An 18,807-nucleotide genomic window follows, 5' to 3' on the forward strand; every position below is an offset into this window, starting at 1 on the left:
GGACAGTCATGGAAGTCAAGCTGTCGTCAAGTTGTCGTAACGTCGTATTCCGTTAAATAAAAATGATTTTATGAAAAAAGTGTGGTAGATTTGTACACCACCACTACAATGAGAGCATTACAGAGATATTAGGGGTGTCATGTCAAGCGCTTCACTGTAAGACTAACTTCAAAAGTCACTTTTACCCCAAAATAGTCAAAGAAATATTACTGTGCAACACTTTATTTGAAGCTACATTAAAATGAAAACTAACGTGAAAAAGTAGCAGTGAAATTGTAGGCTGTGGTGTAACTTAAGTTTATTTCAATTCCACAAATTTTTCAAAAAAATTACAAAATACTCAAATGGAGAAAACACAGGACTCACAAATTTTTAATTATTTCTACTATTGTATACATTGTGTTATCCCATGGCAAACTACTAATATATACAATAAGCTTCAAGATACCGGTATATATAAATTTTTAGCAGTTTGAATTTACATTCCGCTACTGCTGCTCTGAAACAAGAAGCTGAATCATTGACAACACTGAACAATACAGGTTTGGTACGAAAATGCAAAAGTAAAAACCAATTAGGGGCAAAACACAGGAGAGGAAAAAAAAAAAAAAAAAAAGAAAAAAACAAAGCAGAACAGAAACAAAACAAAAAACATGGTACCAAGACATACTGGCAAACTGGAATCAGCTGTTGGAAGAAGTTAAACAGGCTTTTCGGTTAATTTGAAGGGGTTAACAATTAATGCTAAAATGAATATCAGCGAGGTGGATCTGAATTTCATCCATCAGTTCTTGACAAACTGGATACCGGAACCAAACTCTTCCTTAACCCTTTATATTGCAATGGTTTGAATGTCTTGTCCACAGAAGTAAAAAATACATGGTGTGACATAGAAGCCTACAACAGTTAACATCACAACTAGTTAGGTAACAGTCTGCTATGTCGTATACGCAGAGGCCAAGCACTTCCGAAAAGAGACGCGCCACTGGCCGCCCGAACAGCGTCTTCTCGCACCCGACGGCTCCGCGAACGCATCACGGCTCGTCCAGCATCCCACGCGCCCCCTTACAGCCACCCCCGGCCTGCCTCTGTTCAGAGCATCCTTTGCTTCACAGTGACTGTGGTACCAGAAACGTTATTTTATCCAGAGAACCGTGAAAAGGCGCATTATTGGAACCGGAAAATCAAAACGAACACATAGCAGCGCGTCACCGTTCCCCGTTCACTTATTTCTACGTGTAAGGGATAAAAGATGTGACACGGCACTGAATGACATCACAACCAAGATTACTTTTCGTTAAACTGAGTCATACGGGAAATGTTATGTCCATATTACATCTGTGATCTTAGGATATATGTCAAGGGAAAGAAATCAGTACTGCAGTTCTGTCAAATGCTTACTGACGCATTTAAATAAATGTCACCGTGTGCCAATTATCCCATGTTAACTGTAGGAAGAGTCACATGGTCACTGAACGAGCAAAGTCCAAAGTGCTTTTGTCTCATGGGGTCGGGCATGGTGTACGGGACACAGAGCAGCGTAAGCACAGCGCAGGCACGCTCCTCTTCTCAACCTGCCGGACACTCGCCGCGGCGCCTCGGCCAAAGTCGGTACGGCCGACAGGCGGAACGGACGGACGCCTCAGCGTCGGCAAACGGCGCAGATTAGCTCTACCAGCACCCGCTTCCCATCAAATAATGCCATCGTGCTTCCCCTTTGAAACAAAGGGATAATGCTTTAGAATTATAATATTGGAGGTTTAACATCATAGTTAGGAGTCCACACAGAATAATATATATTATTTACAGACCCAAAAAAGCCATGCTGCAGATTTTTAGCTTCTTTTAAAATGACGAAAACATGGTTCTACCGTGTGTATTAAAATAAGCTGAATTTCAGAAAGCACTTTTAAAGGTTTCGGATATAATGGCTTAACTGCTCTGTTGGTGTTAAGCACAGTGAAGAGGTGACCTGTGTTCTAAAAGCCTACAAAAACTGCAGGGATGTTTCTCCAAGTATTTCATGCATGGAAGTCACAATCGGTCTTGAAGACGTTGTCTCTACTCAAAACGCTATATACCAAATAATGTCAAGTTCTTTCGAAATAAAAAAATACAAGTCCAGATGACGTAAAATAAAGAACTCCCCCCCTCTTCCCCGAGAACTGTTGAGGAGAGCCTCTCCCGTGAGTTTTCTTTGTGGTGGAACTTGCGACGAGGGTGCCACGCACGTCCACCGCTCGTCTGTTCGCTGACAATGTTCCATGGAGTCCTCGGTCCTCATGTTCTCCAGGACACTACAGTTGCTTATCGCTCTCCTTCTTCAAACGGCTGGAAAACAATTTCACCGGACCGTTAACTCATCTGTACGTGCCTTTTCTACGTGGCTGTCCAATGTTATAACAAATGGCTGTGCGACTAACATATGTACGTTACTGCTGATGCCGGTTTACCACTGTAAGAACTGGTGAACTGTGATTTTTACACAAACCGTTTCCTAATCTGCTTTCACGTTCATATTTTCTTGCCCTGATGGCCAGATTTACAATGTACATGCGAGCCAAGAAACAAAAGGTGCGGTTCATCGTTAATGAGATAATAACGGCCAGCACCGTCATCGCGCGGAGCCCTCCGCCTTACCTGTAATAGTCCTCCTGGCCTGGCAGTGGGCCCCCGTGCATGTGATGGTGTCCATGCAGCCACTGCTGTTCCATGGCCAGCCGCTGCAGCTCAGCCGACTGTGCGTGCATTGCCTGCAGCTGGTGCGCTGCTGACATAGGGGGTGGGAGTGCTCCAGGTAGATCCCGTGGGTACGGAGCTCCTGCAGGCACACGCACAAAAAATGTCAGAGCAAGGGCTAATTACCTGGTCAACAAAAACATCATAAACCAAACAAAACAATGAAACAAACTCTAATGTAGTAGGAAATGAGCAAAGTGTTTAGCAACTGCACTGCAAATGTGTCAGTGAATTCTTACAGGTTCGTACTTAAATTAAGGACTCTAAATGAAACTGCAGCACAACATGCAAAAACTCCTGTTGGGTTCATGATGTCTCCAGAGGCTGCTTACACAGAAAGGAGAGCAAGGCCATATGCTGGTTAAGGATTTATCACTTACCAAACACCGGGTGACGCAGCATCTCATGCTCATGGGGAGGCTGCCCCAGCAGAGGGTTAGGGATGGTGCCAGGAGGATAGGGGAAGCGGGCCAGATGGGGTCCTGCGGCCAGAGGGTCAACCAGTGGGTGGGCCCCAGTGCCTGGGGGACATACAACATATTCGCTACCACCTTGTGTATGTCAGCATGACTATGTCACAGAGTAAATGGGTGACATTCAAAATCTTTTTCCACCCACCATTGCCGTTACAGCCTTACACACTCCTGGTTTTAAAAAAAAAGAAAGAAAAAAAAACCCTGGAAAAACGCACTCAATTATGACTAAATCATACAACGTGGAGAACAGCGGAGAGTTTAGGGATGCGGTAATTAACTGATGCTTCAGACTGGATCAGTCTGAGGTGACCAATACTACACACCAACAACAATTACTCCTGACAGTGCAGTCATAATAACCCCGAACTATAACCATCAGTGGATCGTGTAGGTACACTGGAGAGAGGGGCGCTGTCAGAAAAAAAAGAGCTACTCCCCTCTGCCACAATTATTAAACTTTCACTCCTGTTAACGTTCACGTCAATACTTTAAGCCTTTATTACAGTCAGCTCTTTACGACACAGCTAGTTAGTAATCAGAGCTGAGCAAATATGTAAGTAAACTGCTGCGATGAGACAGAGCCAACAATCTCTCAAACAATCTAATTTCTTAATGTGTTTAAAGAAAGGCAAATTTTGTAGGCCCACAAAGCACTACGATGTGGTCATTTCTGTGATATAATTAAGGTGCAAAGTGGCTCTGCGGTTAAGGACTTCGCAGAAATGCAGAAGGCCATTTGTCTCTGCCTGCTGAACTGTGACTTAAATTGATGCGCATAAGGTAACGTGTTCATTTTGATAACTACGCCGACGTGCAGGAGACACAGTCGAGGATGTTTCCTCACCTTGGTGCAGGGGGTCCTGCTGGTGCAGGTGGAGGTGCGAGTGAATGTGTGAGTGCTGATGGTGGTGTGGCGTTACGTTGAACATCTGCAGCCGAGCAATGGGGTCGTTAGCCACCGAGGCCATGCGCTCTGCGTGCAAACGCTCTGCCGCCAGCCGCTCGCCGTAGCTCATTTCGGGCCGTAGCTGCGGGCCGGCCAGCGCCAGCCGCTCCCGCTCCAGCGGGTTGAGGCCTGGGTGAAAGGGCCCGAAGGGGTGCGGGCCAGCCATAGGGGGTAGTGCCAGGGCGCCATGTCTTGCAAAGTGCTCCATTGGGTTGGCACCCGGATGCAGGCTGTCCAGTTCAGGTGGCTTCACCTCAAACCCGGGCTTCATTCTCTCTCGCAGCTCCCGCTCACGGATTTCCCTCTCCCGCATCTCCCGTTCCCGCAGTTCACGCTCCCGCAAGGCTGGATCAGCACTGTAAAGGCCTGGCATGTGGTACGCCAGCAACGGGTCGGCCGGGTTCAGCGACACAAAGAAGGGGTGGTTGCGGTTGGTGGGAGACATGACGTGCGGCCGGGCGTACTCGCTGAGCGTGCGCAGGGCCGGTGTGTCTGGCCCGATGTAGGGTGGCACTGCTGCGATGGTGGTTGGGGGCTCAAACGACGGCCGCATGTGGGCGGGGCCAGGAACCTGGGGTTCACCCATGCGACCCTCATTTGACGAGCCAGCGGTCTTCTGCCAAGAGAAAAGGAAGAAAAGTATTTCAGGATGACAGACGAGAGACGGTAATAAGAAGGCATTTTCGTCTCTGAGGAATGAAGAACTGCAGAATCCTACATTCATCCCTCATTTAACAGGGGTCCAGTAGGATGAAACATAGCCCTCAGTCTCTGAAAATACATAGCCTTCTATCACACAATGTGCTTATACACGCAGTAAAATGGCATTTTTACCTGGTTCACAGTCACTGCATTTGAATAAATGTGCTTTGCATGATGCTGACAAAGGTGCAGCAGACAGTACAACCACACATGAATACAGTCAACTCCACACAAGTGATTGCTGACAACTATCCTTCCTGGTTATTGCTTGAGAGCAGCCACGTAAAGATGGAACAAACACTGATGGGGATATTTAAGAAAGTGACAGAACACAATGAATTCACTTTATGCACAGAAACTCAACTATGTTTAGCATAAGGTAACATGGAAGAACAAGGTGACAAAGACAGCTCTTTGGAACCATTTCTTTACATCATAAATATCAGTGAACCAAACCATCAAAATTTCAGTTCTGGCTCCAGTGTGGAGGAATGACCTCCCCCTCACTCAGAACTGCTGACTCTCTCTCCACATCTAAGAAGGGTCTTAAAACTTACCTCTTCCGAACTCACTTCTCCCATCTTAGGTGCACGTTAATGTATAAATGTTTATGCTCGATAACTTTGTGAGCGTAACTGTTAAATAACAGATATACTTTATGCAGCTACTCGTGTGCTGTGTATTGATTCATGTGGTGGAATAAAAGGAACAAATTAACTGTGCTGTGAATCACGTGTCTGCATCCAAGTCTCGTTCTGTTGATGTAATAATGTACTCGTGGTAATTTTATGTGAGGTGTACGTCGCTCTGGAGAAAAGTGTCTGCTAAATGAAGAAATGTAAATGTTTCATCCAGCATACTGTGTACTACACCTCACGACATGTGCTTGCAAAGTAGATTTGGGACCGGTGCAAATCCTGGACTGGACAAGCAGTCATTCATAATAAATTAATGAATTAAAGTGCAAGATTAAATGGTAAACTAGAAATAACTACTGTTGCAAATATAAAATATGCTGATGTTTTCATTGTCATGCATAAAAAATTCCTTTTATTTTGTTTTTCATATTAATTTTAAGTGCTAATTTCCTTCTGGGAACTAATTATTTTCCACAAGAAAAGATAATTAATTCCCCTCACAATGGAAATTTGCCTAAGGAGGTAGTCTCACAGAATAAATTTAGCGTGTTAGGAAAGGTATGGGTGCAGTTAACGTTTAGTTATACTTATCAGATCAGTAAGAGTGAGTGGTTCAAGTCCAAAACGAGAAGCTGACTTACGGCAGCTCTGTCCTCCCGCTCTCTCTCCCGCTCACGTTCCCTCTCCTTCTCCTTCTCTCGCTCCTTCTCCCTCTCCTTCTCCTCACGGGCCTTCTGCTCCGCCTCCCGTTTGGCCCTCTCCAGGGCCTCTTCCCTCTTCTTAGCCAGCTTTGAAGACGCCAGGGGGGTGAAATAGAGGTCCGATCGGGCGCACGAATTGTAGCCTCGGTCCAAGTGTTTGTAAAACCTGAAAGCCGAGGGATTTAGGACACAACCCTACGTTACCGATGGTCAAATCACGTGCATTACAGGACACTGAGATACAGTGATACTTGTACAAAGAACAGTTAGGCTGCTCCGCTGCAAAACTGCACACATTTGAATAGTGCTGTATTAAGGGAACATCTTTCTTCAGGTGTCACCGTAGGCGCTCGGAACTCACTGCCACGCTAGGTAGATTTAAGCGGGGCACTTCGACAGCAGCATTAATGTGCTCATTGTTATTCGTATCCAGGCCCGGCGGCACTTAGGGGACAGCAGTACAACAGTCAGAGCTAAACACTTATTGCGACGGAGAACTGCAGTAATACAGTAATTAATCTCCTTTTTATGTGCTCCCTCAGGACACTGTTCAATCAGGTAATTCATCTCTCAGCCAAATCTGTCTCCGTTCTGTTTGTTGCAGATGTCATTACTGTAAGTAGATTTTTTCCGCTCCTCTCTCAAAAAGCTTTTACACCCAGAAACACAAACGTACAAGATGTTCAGATCCAGTGCATAAGCTGCAAAAATATAAACACCATTAATCAACGTCTTCTCTCGGTAGGGCTCCCATGTTTTATTTACAGAGGTGCTAATAAAAACCGTGTGTGTCACAGTGATCCGTGTACTTAGAGGAAGGAATTCAGGCTCCCTGTCTTACATGAACTTCACCTGATCGGTAAGGAAAATCGGTAAAGCAGGAATCCACTCCGAATGTATATGCGTAAGGGGAGCTTAAAAGGAAGCATTTTCCATCGCGTGTGTTAAAATTACTAATCAAGTCTAAATTCCGGTAGCACGCTGAACACGTGAGCATGTAACGGAAGCATGTGACTGAAGCCTGGTACACACATTTCAAAAGGGTCGTGCATTTCTTGGTAATATGTTCATTACTCTTGGTGCAAAACCGGTGCTGTAATTTTACAAGTCTGAACAGACAGAAAATATTTGTTTGGTCCTGTTGCCTATTTAAAAAAAACTGCCAAACTTCCACTGCAATTAAACATGCAGTAACTGGTGAACTTCTTGCCACATCTCATCTTAGAAGCTTAAAAAAATTGTGACACAAAGAAAATGTCAGTGACCAAAGAGTGTGCAGGTCTGAACTGTGACAGACAGCTCAGCACAGTTCATGCAAATCATTCATCCAGTAAGTGACATCTATGAGTAATCCCACCGTTGCTGCCGCTAGCAGAAATTAATCTGGTTAATCCAAACTCAAATTTAAAACAGGTCGCACAGGATGCGTAGAAAACAAAATATTTGTGCGCTTAGCTACAGCTTTATCTACAAAACAGTTTCCTTATAGCTCCATATTTCCATTGCCTTCTAAGAGACTTCATAATTAAAAACCATTTGTAAGCAGAAGTCATATGAGATGGTTCAATTACACAAACATACAATATAATGGTTCAAAATAAAAAAAACGCAGACTTGCAGTGTAGGCCAGTACATACCGTGCTGACTGGCTGGCATGGCTGGGTGTGTTGACAACGGTGGGTTCGGGGGAGGGGCTCCGCTGAGGAGGGGGAGGACTTTCCGGCTCCTCTGATTCGTCAAGTGGCTCTTCCTTGATCTGCACTGGGGGAGGCCCCGAGGACCCGCTGGCCGAAGAGGGCAGAGGCGCGCCCATGGAAGACGATGGAGGCTGAAGGCTAGAGATGGAGGCTGAAGACGAGGACGGAGCCGAGGAGGGGGCCAGCAAGGGCGTCCCACCCGGGATGAAGGGGTGTGGGGGGAAAGGAGGCTGCGAAGGGGGTGCATGTGAAGACGATGCCATGGGGGGAGGGGGGAGGCCTCCAGCAGCTGGCAGGCTTTGAGACTGCGTGAGCACGGGGGGCTGAGCAGGCGGCTGTTGTACCTGCTGGCTCTGTGGCATGAGCTGGAGGGGAGGAGGGTGGGTTGATGGCGGATGGTGGGTGGACAGTGAGCTGAGTGGCTTCAAGGCGGGAGGAGGCGGAAGATTGGATGGCATCTGCGGGAAAGGAGGCGCAGACAGGTGGGGAGGGTGCTTATGGGCCTGCGGGGTGGAGATCTGCTGCGTAATGGGCGTAGTCGGCGGGGGTTTGATGTGGGGCATGGACATGGGCGTGGGAGCGAGCGGCTGCTCCCGAGGAGGCTGGGGTGGTCCCTGAATAGAGGACTGGGCCTGGGACTGAAGTGGGTGTGGAGACAGCTGCTGAGAGTGTCCAGGGCCAGGTGGCTGGCTAGGGACTGCTGGTGGTGGCTGAGAGGGGACCTGAGACTGAGAGGAGAGGGGGAATGGCTGAGGGGGTAAGGGATGCGGCAGGTGAGCAGGGTTTGGTTGCAGACTGTGGGGCAGGGGCTGCAGCTGGCTGTGAAGTGGCGGCTGGCAGAGAGGCGGGGCCTGATGCGGGGAGTCGGGGGAGGGCAGCCGCTGGGGGTGCATTGGGGTACTGGGCTGAATGAGTGAGAGAGGTGTTGGCTGAGGCTGCTGAGAGGGCAGGGTGGAAGGGGGAGCTGACGTGGGAACCTGAGGAGGCTGGGATGGGGGTCCCGTGGCTAGAGAGGTAGCAGAGGTGGAGCTCTGAGCTGGGGGTGCCGGCAGGGGGCCGGTCTGCGTCTGTATGACAGGAGGGTGTGGTGCCTGTGGCACCTGCTGCTGGGCAGAGGAGTCCGAGTCACTCTCGTTGTCGCGCGGGCTGGGGATGCTGGGAGATGAGCTGCGGTTGTCTTGGTCAATGTCCTTGGGGTCACTGCTGCCTTCGTCGTTGACGCTGCGGCTGTCTGAGCTTTCACCCTCACCCTCACCTTCTCCTTCAGACAGGGAGTCTGGGCGGTTTAATTCCTGCGAGAAAGACAGCTGAGTGAGCATGTTCCTCTACCAGTTCTAAGTGGGACACGAAAAGCTTTGTATTCGTAACATTAGATATGTTAACTGTGAGCAGTAGAGCAAAAAAGCATTTGTGTTCAGAGAATCCTGGAGGAAACGAAAACAATTCCCATCTTGAACTCCCTTATTTATTAAACTGGTTACTGTTGAACACTGTATCATATGCTCTTGAGGGTAAGTACCTTGTTTAGGGGTACTACAGCAGCAGGTGGGGTTTGAATGTGGGTACTTTCAGCGCAAGGTGGCAACTCTAACCACTCTGCTACCTGTTGTCTCAAATTTTAACGATTTTACTACCTTTTGCCAGGTCACCACTACAAAAAGAAATCTGTTCTTTGCTAATCTGGTCCAGTGAAGGTTAAATTAATGAATAAATCCCCAAAGTATCCGAGCAGAGAGGACTAGCATGAGTGGGCTGCTGTCCTCTCACCTGAGTCTTGGACTTCTTGGCTGTTGTCCGCTCAGCCTCCTCTGTGTCTGAAGTGCCTTTCTCCCGCTGTCGTTTGGCACTCTTCATCGGTGATGATGATTCCTCTTTAATCTTCTGTGAAGGACAATAATTGGTTTAAAGCCACCACCTACAACTAAGACATAACCCTAAATGGAAACACAATGTAATGCTTACAATAAAAGCGAACTTTAGACTCTTACCAGAGAACAGACTATAAAGAGAAATTCTGCCAGCAAAAAGCTGCTTTGATTTTTAATGTATGTACTCAGACACATGGAATTCATTATCCTTTCCTGAGTTGGCTCGAGATTGCAAGTATCCCAGAGCAAGATGGCTGAGGGTTGTACTTAGCAAATGCCAGAACGAGATGACGGGATATGTAGCGAGCATATCATGCTATGGATATGTGTGGACTGCAGCGAGAATGTCCCCATCAATAACAGGATGAACGGGGACTGGGGTGGGAGCATCCCAGGAGAGCACTGCATCACAGGAAAAGATCAATCAAGGCTAGAGTCACTATGTCCCAGGGAAGGAAAGGTGAGGCACCTTGATGGGTTTCTTCATGGAGTCAGTCTTGCTGTCTGTGCTGGAGGTGCTGGCGGCGCTGGGGGATGTTCGACCGCTGGACCGCAGGTCTTCATTGGTAGGGGATACTCTTCCATCAGGACTGGCAGGCTGCTTCTTACGGCCACTTCTCAGAGTAGACATCTTCATAGGAACAGAAGAAACATTTTTCAAAAAGAGCAAAGACCTTTCCTGAATAATCACATAACCCTAATCAATTTCTACAAATATAAAAGCACATGAACTTACAACTATGCAACTTCACACGGAATTTCTAAATGCGCATCTGATAAAAATGATCGAGGCACGTACAGTGGCTTCACAAAGCCTTAGAAGCACCTAATTTCACAATTCAAATAAAGGACAAGAGCATGACTGGAAATGGCATAGGCCAGCACCTCCCATAACTCTTTAGTCTACTATAAGCAATGAGGCAGGGAAGGCTCAGGTGCCCTCGGGAACGGGCTGCGCAATGAACCAGAACAGAAGGGACCAGGTGAGCGAGGAGGAGAGAGGAGAAGTGCGTGCTGGCCTACCGAGCCGCGGCTGCGTCGAGTCCTCATGCTATGCTTCCCACCGGGCCCATCCTCCTCTTCCTTAACAGGCTTGAACATAAACGGTGGTGGGTCGACCGGCTTTTCGATGGGCGGCAGATCTGCGTACTTCTTGAAGTGGAGGCGGCAGTCGGTGCAGAGCAGGATGTTCTCCCGGCCACCGTGATGCCAGTCCTTGGAGGCTAAAGGAGCAGAACACCTCAGCGTACCTCACTGGCACCTATCACCGGCTGTTTTAAGACTAAATAAACAAGGAATATAAGACAAATGACACTGTCTGCTGAACAAGTCAATTTTCAAATTTCAAAACTCACTAGTGGTGAAGCAGTGACGGCAGGCGTAGCCCTTCAGCTCCTGCTCGCTGTCCTCACTGTCAAAGTCATCCTCGCTGGCTGAGCTCAGGTCCACTGTGGAGGGAGGGGTGACAGAAGACAGCAGAAAATGACTGAGCTTCAGAACTAAATGGCCATTTAGGAGATATACTCAATATGCACCATTACCGTGTGTGGTGTGGATGGAAATGTGCGTTTAGAAGTATTCGTTGGTTCAACGCGTTTGTTCAAGTCAACGTACAATGTGAGTTTTGTATATTAACCAAATTACAATCAGTTACGCATCTAGCCGTTTCAGTACCTGGCGTGTTCTTTTCTGAAACCAAGAGAATGTCGAGGTGGGCAAAGGCACATTTCACCACCGCATCCTGGAAAACATCCAGGGCTAGCTTCCAGAATATTTAGGACAAGTTCCTGGATGTACTCCAGGATAAGGAGGAGAAATGTGCAAGTCCAGAAAAAGTCAGTAAAATCGAGCAACAGCAAAATGTCTTCCATCGTTCCCCGCCAGACAACCGGGATCATCACTCTACCTTCCCAGGCCCATCAATTAACTGTTTCCTAGCTTCATGGAAATGACACACCATGACAACAGGAGGGTTAACAGCTTAAACTGCAAACGTGCATCTGTGAGATATGCTGGCTGTGTGGCTGTGTGTTACACAAGCGTGCTTTTAGAATTCATGCATGTGGAGAACACACACACACACATTTTCAGAACCGCTCGTCCCATACGGGGTCACGGGGAACCGGAGCCAACCCGGTAACACAGGGCGTAAGGCCGGAGGGGGAGGGGACACACCCAGGACGGGACGCCAGTCCGTCGCAGGGCACCCCAAGCGGGACTCGAACCCCAGACCCACCGGAGAGCAGGACTGTGGCCCAACCCACCGCGCCACCGCGCCCCCCTACTGTGGAGAACACACTGGTACGAATTTCATCAGAAAAAAAATTTCAAAGGTTACTCAATCTTACAGAACTCGCTGGATGGTGGGCGGGATGGAGTGTTGACCGGTGTGGACGCGGTGCGCGTCTTGATCCTGCGGAAGATAGGCTGCCTGCGATGGCGCCGGTAAGCCCGGGAGCTGGCTGCCTCCGGAGTCTTTTTCCAGTAGTAGTAGAAAGTAATCAACTCGCCCTGCAAAGCAGCACAAGTAACACAGATGACTTTGAGCAGATGTGTGGCTGAACTGAGCGCAATCCCGCTTTAATGAGTTATTCTAGCAAATGACCATGTCCCTGTGAAGAGCTGAAGTGAACAACATCTAGCGAAGGGCTTATATAATGGGAGCCCCGAGGCCACTCTGCTGACACTAAGTGAATTCAGTTATTTGCCCCAACCCATTAAAGTTTACATGTCTCACCCTAATCTACAAAGATGACACGGGGTTACGTTAAAACTATTTGCTAAATCGTACGTTTTACAATAGCGGCATACTTTTTCTTAATGTGGTTTCAAACACTGCAGCCTTGCAAACTTTAAAAGTCTCCCGGATCACCCCAGAACACAGCTTCTGGCGCTTTGTGATGGGGGAAAAAATTATACACTTTCACAACCGTGCCATGCGGACGCAAAAACGTAACAAATGCACAAATGGTTTACCTCAAAACAGTGACAAACGGACAGCAAAAACGACCAACAGAATTAAAGACATATAGTACATCATGGCAACGCGATACTATTAAAGTGCAAGCCAGTTATGTCTATTGAATTACATCTTATAATATCATCAGCATATCAAAATGTTAAACTAGAAATCTGCTGATATAAATGTTATAAGCAGCTGAATGTGGCTACACGTAAATATGAATTTGTAGTTTTGTTGTCAATTTTCTGTCATTTTTAGTACTTCTGCTTTACTCAGACTGTTCTCATTTCTTTTAAATTTGAGCAAAACGTTTAAACATGCACGATTAACCACGTAAGCCTTGTACTCAATGGCTTTAATTAATTTAACAGTAATGTGTAGTACGCCACAATTGCAGGGGTACTGCTCTAAGTGGCATCCTCGAGACCAGTCTTCTTGCCTTCCTCTGCCAACAGATACGCTTGGCACCGAAAAAAGGGCAGTTAAATCACTGCAATCGTCATTGTTCCCCAGAGGTGCAAATATAAAAGTGCAGCATTTTTAAATCAACGGTCTTGAAGGAGTTGACAAGAAAGAGAATTAAGTGTAAGTGAAAACACGCAGGCATTGTTAAAAAGCATCTGTGGAAAAACTTCCGGTTTTTTCGGCGGAAGAAAACTCAAAACGGTTAACGAAAGCGGTGCTGTATTTTTATTTTTTACCCTCAGCAGTGTTTACATTTAAGAAAAGGAAAGCGCTTCTTCCCCTCTAAGTAACGTCTGTATAGCAAAGTGACATCCTACAAGCAAAGCTGACTAGGGACCCGTCGGCCCGCCGTGAGGCAGGAAGGCGAAGGGCTCGGACGGAGGAAGAGAAAAGGACACGCGGAGGCAGAGAATCCAGGCCAGGTTTTGCCGTCAGGCCCGGCGAGGGGGCCGGGGGCCGCGGGCCGAGAGGCTGCCTGCGCGCCTGCTGAAGGATTAGGCAGCAAAGCGCCCTGGATGCGAGAGTATTAGGATCAGCGCGGCGGCGGCGGCCGCCGCTTGGGTGGCAGGCGCTTCGCGGCAAACAAAAGGACATGTCGGATGGAGGCCTCGTACTACAAATGGAGACTGAAATGGCTTGTGGCCCCATCGCTGGCAGCAAACGGAGCTTAAATCAAACACTCTCGGTGTGACAGGCAGGGAAGCAAAAGCTAAGGCAGACACATGCGTGTGGATATTCCCTTTGCCCAAACAAGCCACGTTACTTAAAATAAAAATAAAAAAACAACATTGGCTCAATGACTACTAAATATAAACAAAAGGGCAAAATTCAGTCTATTATGCAAGTTACACATTATGTGGCTAATTTTATACATTCATTTCCCTTATATTTTAAAATTACTCAGATGCCACACACACATATTTGGAGTACTGACCCTTCAACAGGGTGGGCTGTCCTACTCCTTTGGGTTTGGAATTATGATACACTTACTGCTTAAACATGGAAGCTGCATCTGAATTGACATATCCCAAACGTCTGTCTTTGAATAACGTTCACTTTCATTTTTTAATACAGCCAATCAGAGCAGTCTGGTGTTTATGGAAAAAAAAAAATGCGACCAAAGAACAGGACACATCACAGTGAAGGTATGATAAAACTTCCTATGTAACAAGAACTCTAAACAGATGATCTCACGCTCATTTCAGGCAGAAGGCGATACTGAAGAGTGACCAGCGGCCTTTGACGAGTATACCTAAAAGATCCACGTTTGATGTTTTAAGTGTGCCGCCATCCCTAGTCACGGTGCCAAAAAGAGGTAACGCAACAGCGTAAAAACATTGTTAAGCAAGGTTCCGTGCCGGAAAGCCTGGATTTGCCCTTACTCTGAGGAAACGCCGGATCACGCCGTGGTTGATACGGCTCAAAGGACCCATCTCTGCGGCTCCAGCGAAAACAAAGTGAGAATTAATGATCGCGCGGGTTTAACACAAATTATACCCGTGCTACAATAAGACTTTGATCCCTAACGATTCATAACCTTAATGCTCTAACTGTAGATCTCAATGCTGGCTGGAGAATGGACATGAAGACATTGCTGTACACAACAGAATTGCAAATGACATTGACTGCATTGTGAATTTCTGCAAATTTATCAGTTAGAATTTTCACTTAAATATTGACTATTTATACATAATATTAAATATTGTCCATTACAATAGATCAAGCTGTGTGTGTGTGTGAATATGTATATATTGCAGAATTCTGTCAAACACCGATTTAAACATTTGCATGTGGGTGGTGCAGCAAGTAGCACCTGGACAGTGTGAGAGGATGTGGGTTCAATCCTTGTTTGGTCTGTGAAGTTTGCATATGCTCCCCACGTTCGTAAGCATTTCTTCCGGGTACTCTGGTTTCTTCCCACAGTCCAAAGACACGTGCTTCAGTTGAACTGCCGACTCTTAATTCCCAATTATGCATGCATGTGAGAAATAGTGTGTGTTGCTGTGATAGTACATGTGCAAAACACAGATGTCTAAGGAAGATGTGCAAATATGGAAACTGGAACAGAAGTTGGCGATCCTAAAGTATAAAAATCTAAAGTTCCGTAAAATCGCGATTTGTACGAGTCGGACTTGAGTTAAATCCCTCTGTAACAATTCTTTCACCGAGATTTCTTCAGTGTGAGAGTGTAGAAGAAGCGCGCCAATGCAGCGTGTGTGTCGTATTAAAAAAAGTGAACTATTTAACAAACTAGCGTCTTACAATTAACTCGGAAGAGAGTGCCGGGCACTTCTCACATCGCAACGGAGTATCCGCGGCACAGGAGCGCCGCGAGCCGTCGCCCTCGCCCGCTTCCCAGAGGCACGAGAACAAGGTCAACGAAGAAGCAAGACACATTTAGAGACTGATTAATGCAGCTATTGCCTCCAAACAAATCTTTTTAAGTGCGATCAGGTGAATGCTAAACCATTTTAGGACAGATTATCCCTCGGTATTACAAACAAACAGTGGATCGAGCTGTTTAGTCTTCTCTCTCTTTCTCTCCCTCCCTCTCATTCGCACTCACACTCACACTCACACACACACTCTCACACACGGGCGAATGGTGTCCAAAACTGGCAGATGAAATGCAGGGGGGACAGCAGATGAAAAATTAGGTGCAGCACACCAAAGGGTATTAAAGTGCATCATCTGTTGTGTCTGCCAGTTTCTTCAGCTGGTAATTGAATGACAACACCAAGAAGAAAATCCATTTTCAGAGCGCTGATAAAGGCCTCCGTGCCCACCATAAAAAGTCAGAAAGGTGAGAAAAAACACAAAGCACATCCTCATGTGTAAACCCGTTCTCTACAATTATTTTTAAAGGTGTGGTTACTGTTATTTTCATTCTAGACGATCATTTAAAACAGCAGTTGCCAGCCCTTCACTCCAGCACAAATAATTTGTGAACTGGGAGTAACCAAAAATGAACACTTAAAACAATATGAAATGGACTGGTGGTTACTATCTATCATTTCTTCAAGACAAGGAAGGCTTCTTATATTTTATCACCTTTGGCAAAAATAAAACAATTAACAAAAAGCAATCAATATTAGGAAGCAGTTTAAAATTTATTCACAGTTTTATTGATTTATATTTAAAATTCACAGCGTTTTTAGTTGAACACAACAAAATGAACCATCTTTAGTTTAGAGTTTAGAGTGTGCATGTTCTCCCCGTGTCTGTGGGTTTCCTCTGGGTGCTCTGGTTTCCTCTCACAGTCCAAAGATGTGCTGTTCAGGTTCACCCACAGTGTGTGAGTGACAGAGAGAGTGTGTGTGTCCTACTGCTGTATGGATGAGTGACTGATTGTAAGTAGTGTATCTAGCAGTGTAAGTCATCGCGGTGAATAAGGGGTGTGGGCTGATAACACTACAGAGTGTTCATTGAAAGTCGCTTTGGAGAAAAGCATCTCATAAGTAAGAAAAAATGTAAATGTAAAAGTGATTAAAAAAAAAAGATGCCTTGATATTGCAAAACCATTACTCGTGTTAACAGTATGCGTTGTACCAACACGTGAGTATTTAAGGAAACTTAACCTTTAACCCTACTTGGTACCTTAAGTACTGACTTCATGTAACCAAACTCCATTAGGTAAGCTGTCTCCAATTTTAATTTAAACCGTATTTAATAAGATAAAAACACGGACCGACTTTTCCTGCATGTATAGAATACACAGGTAAGTGCAATAACACAATGATAAAATCTATTATACAATGTTTAACAAGTGTGACGGAACTCTCTGAAGACACCGAGCTATTAATCAAACAAGGTTAAGTAAACCTGTGGTTCAATTTAATACTGTAAAAGAAATCCAGACAGTGAGATGAGAACTGGCTGCGAACCTGTCACGGGGTCTTGGCTAAGAAACATTTATCTGAAGGGTGGTCTAAGCTGTCATGTAGGAGGCAGTGGGTAGGTGTCAGAGTCACTGCCTTGAAATCATAATACAGGGGTCTGAATCGTCTCTCCAGTGGAGTATCTCCAAGCAACTAATGGAGTAAAAATAACCCAGCTGTGTAAATAACTGCACACAGCTTAGTACAGAAACCTAATGTTTTGCGTTGCGTTGGAGAAAAGCATCTGCTGCACGAATAAACGTAATGTTGCCCACAGTCCCCGCCGCCCTCTCGGTACGGAGACGATGGTAAAAGAACAACTCGCTGTGTGCCAGAACTGACTGGATATGGTTTCAATTTAAAGCAGCGGGGAAAAATATATTATTGTACACAGGTTTGCTGCTCGTACAGACACGCAATAAGTGAACACGAGCGCGACGGACGGTATCAATGATGCGAGCGAACAGCGAGGGCGTCAAGACTCGGCGCACACGCCCTGCGGAGCCTCTCGTCCGGGTTTGTCACCAATTCCCCTAGCGGGCAGAAGCAGACATCTCGGACGATGCTGGAGACCAAATATATTATTCTACTCTATTACGGTTACGCACGGTGAGATGAAATGGCTTAGTGCCTTTCCCGATGGACCGGAGTGGGCGTGTGAATACCCTCAGCACCACCTGCCTGTTACGTCAGAGAGCGGGGCTGAAATGCAGCGCTGAGCCAGCTCACGGTCAGCCTTTTCCTGGCAGCACAGGTTAAGAGGTACGGGCAAGGGGGGCAAAAACATCTGGTATCAAGCAAGAGAGCGGTGTCACCACGCTCCATGACCTGACGGGCCCGAGACCCTGGACTTAATATTAAATTTCTCCGCCCAAGCTGAAAAAAAAAGACGGACGCGGTGAGACGCTCAGCAGAGAAACTGCTTTTTACAGCTGTAGGGAAAACGGTTTATGTGAAAAACATCTGTGCTGGTCTCTAAAAAGGATTACCTTAATTAGGCCAATGCCGTTTTCCAGACAGTTAAAACGTATCGCACAATGGATATCCATCATTTGCCTCCGTACCACCCACTGGAAAAACAACACGTCAGCTGCAAAACAACATAGGTCACTGAAATTATCATTGAGCCTCTTCAAAAACGTTTAAGTGCTGTGTTTCACGAGTCTGCCAGCACTCGAATGGCTCAACCCAAGACAGCTGGCAAACTTTTACTTGAAAAGTGTTGCAAAGACACTTTCTCCTGCATGTTTCAGAAGGGTTGCTAGGGGCAAACGTGTACCATCTAACTGGCAGATACGCCCACGGTAAATAAAAATGCGTCTACATTTCTTCACTGAGGGGCATTTCGATCATTAGGGCAGCTTCATCCTCACTTGCTCAGTCTTAACATGCCTAAGTTGGAAGGAAAAAAAAAAGAAGTAACTTTTAACCATAGAATTCATAGTGGCAAAGGGTGTTCAAGGTACAGTGTGTGTGGAGCGTGTGTATTCTTCCCAACGGTTTCTGATTAAGCAGAAATGACAAGTTACTGTGGCCGGAGAGAAGAACGGCTGCAGGTTTATCCTACTGGATACCTTAACAAGAGGCGCGGCTCATGCAGATGTTATCAATGTAGTAGTAATTTGTACATTCCCATAGGTGTGTACTATAGGCCAGGACAGGTCTCTCAGGCCAAAATGATGCAGACACTTGTAGTGCAGCTCCACTCAGAGTTAATCTAGGCTCAGTGGTTTCT

At 46.3% G+C, this 18,807-nt stretch overlaps 1 protein-coding gene across 4 annotated transcripts in view; it reads right to left on the reverse strand.

The window, feature by feature from the left end:
- Positions 1-291: 291 nt before the first annotated feature.
- LOC108933885 (arginine-glutamic acid dipeptide repeats protein-like) overlaps positions 292-18,807 on the reverse strand; it is a 151,525-nt gene continuing 133,009 nt past the window's right edge. For all 4 annotated transcript variants that reach the window (XM_029260115.1, XM_029260117.1, XM_029260118.1 and 1 more), the window contains 11 exons: positions 12,116-12,278; positions 11,123-11,215; positions 10,791-10,990; positions 10,237-10,398; positions 9,667-9,780; positions 7,840-9,191; positions 6,143-6,368; positions 4,060-4,777; positions 3,120-3,260; positions 2,641-2,821; positions 292-2,331 (listed from right to left, as the gene is read on the reverse strand). In XM_029260115.1, the coding sequence (XP_029115948.1) occupies positions 2,298-2,331; positions 2,641-2,821; positions 3,120-3,260; positions 4,060-4,777; positions 6,143-6,368; positions 7,840-9,191; positions 9,667-9,780; positions 10,237-10,398; positions 10,791-10,990; positions 11,123-11,215; positions 12,116-12,278 (3,384 nt within the window). In that variant the 3' untranslated portion in view covers positions 292-2,297. The remainder of the gene's footprint in view (positions 2,332-2,640; positions 2,822-3,119; positions 3,261-4,059; positions 4,778-6,142; positions 6,369-7,839; positions 9,192-9,666; positions 9,781-10,236; positions 10,399-10,790; positions 10,991-11,122; positions 11,216-12,115; positions 12,279-18,807) is intronic.

The sequence above is a fragment of the Scleropages formosus genome, chromosome 2, assembly GCF_900964775.1.
Source record: "Scleropages formosus chromosome 2, fSclFor1.1, whole genome shotgun sequence".
NCBI classification, from domain to species: domain Eukaryota; kingdom Metazoa; phylum Chordata; class Actinopteri; order Osteoglossiformes; family Osteoglossidae; genus Scleropages; species Scleropages formosus.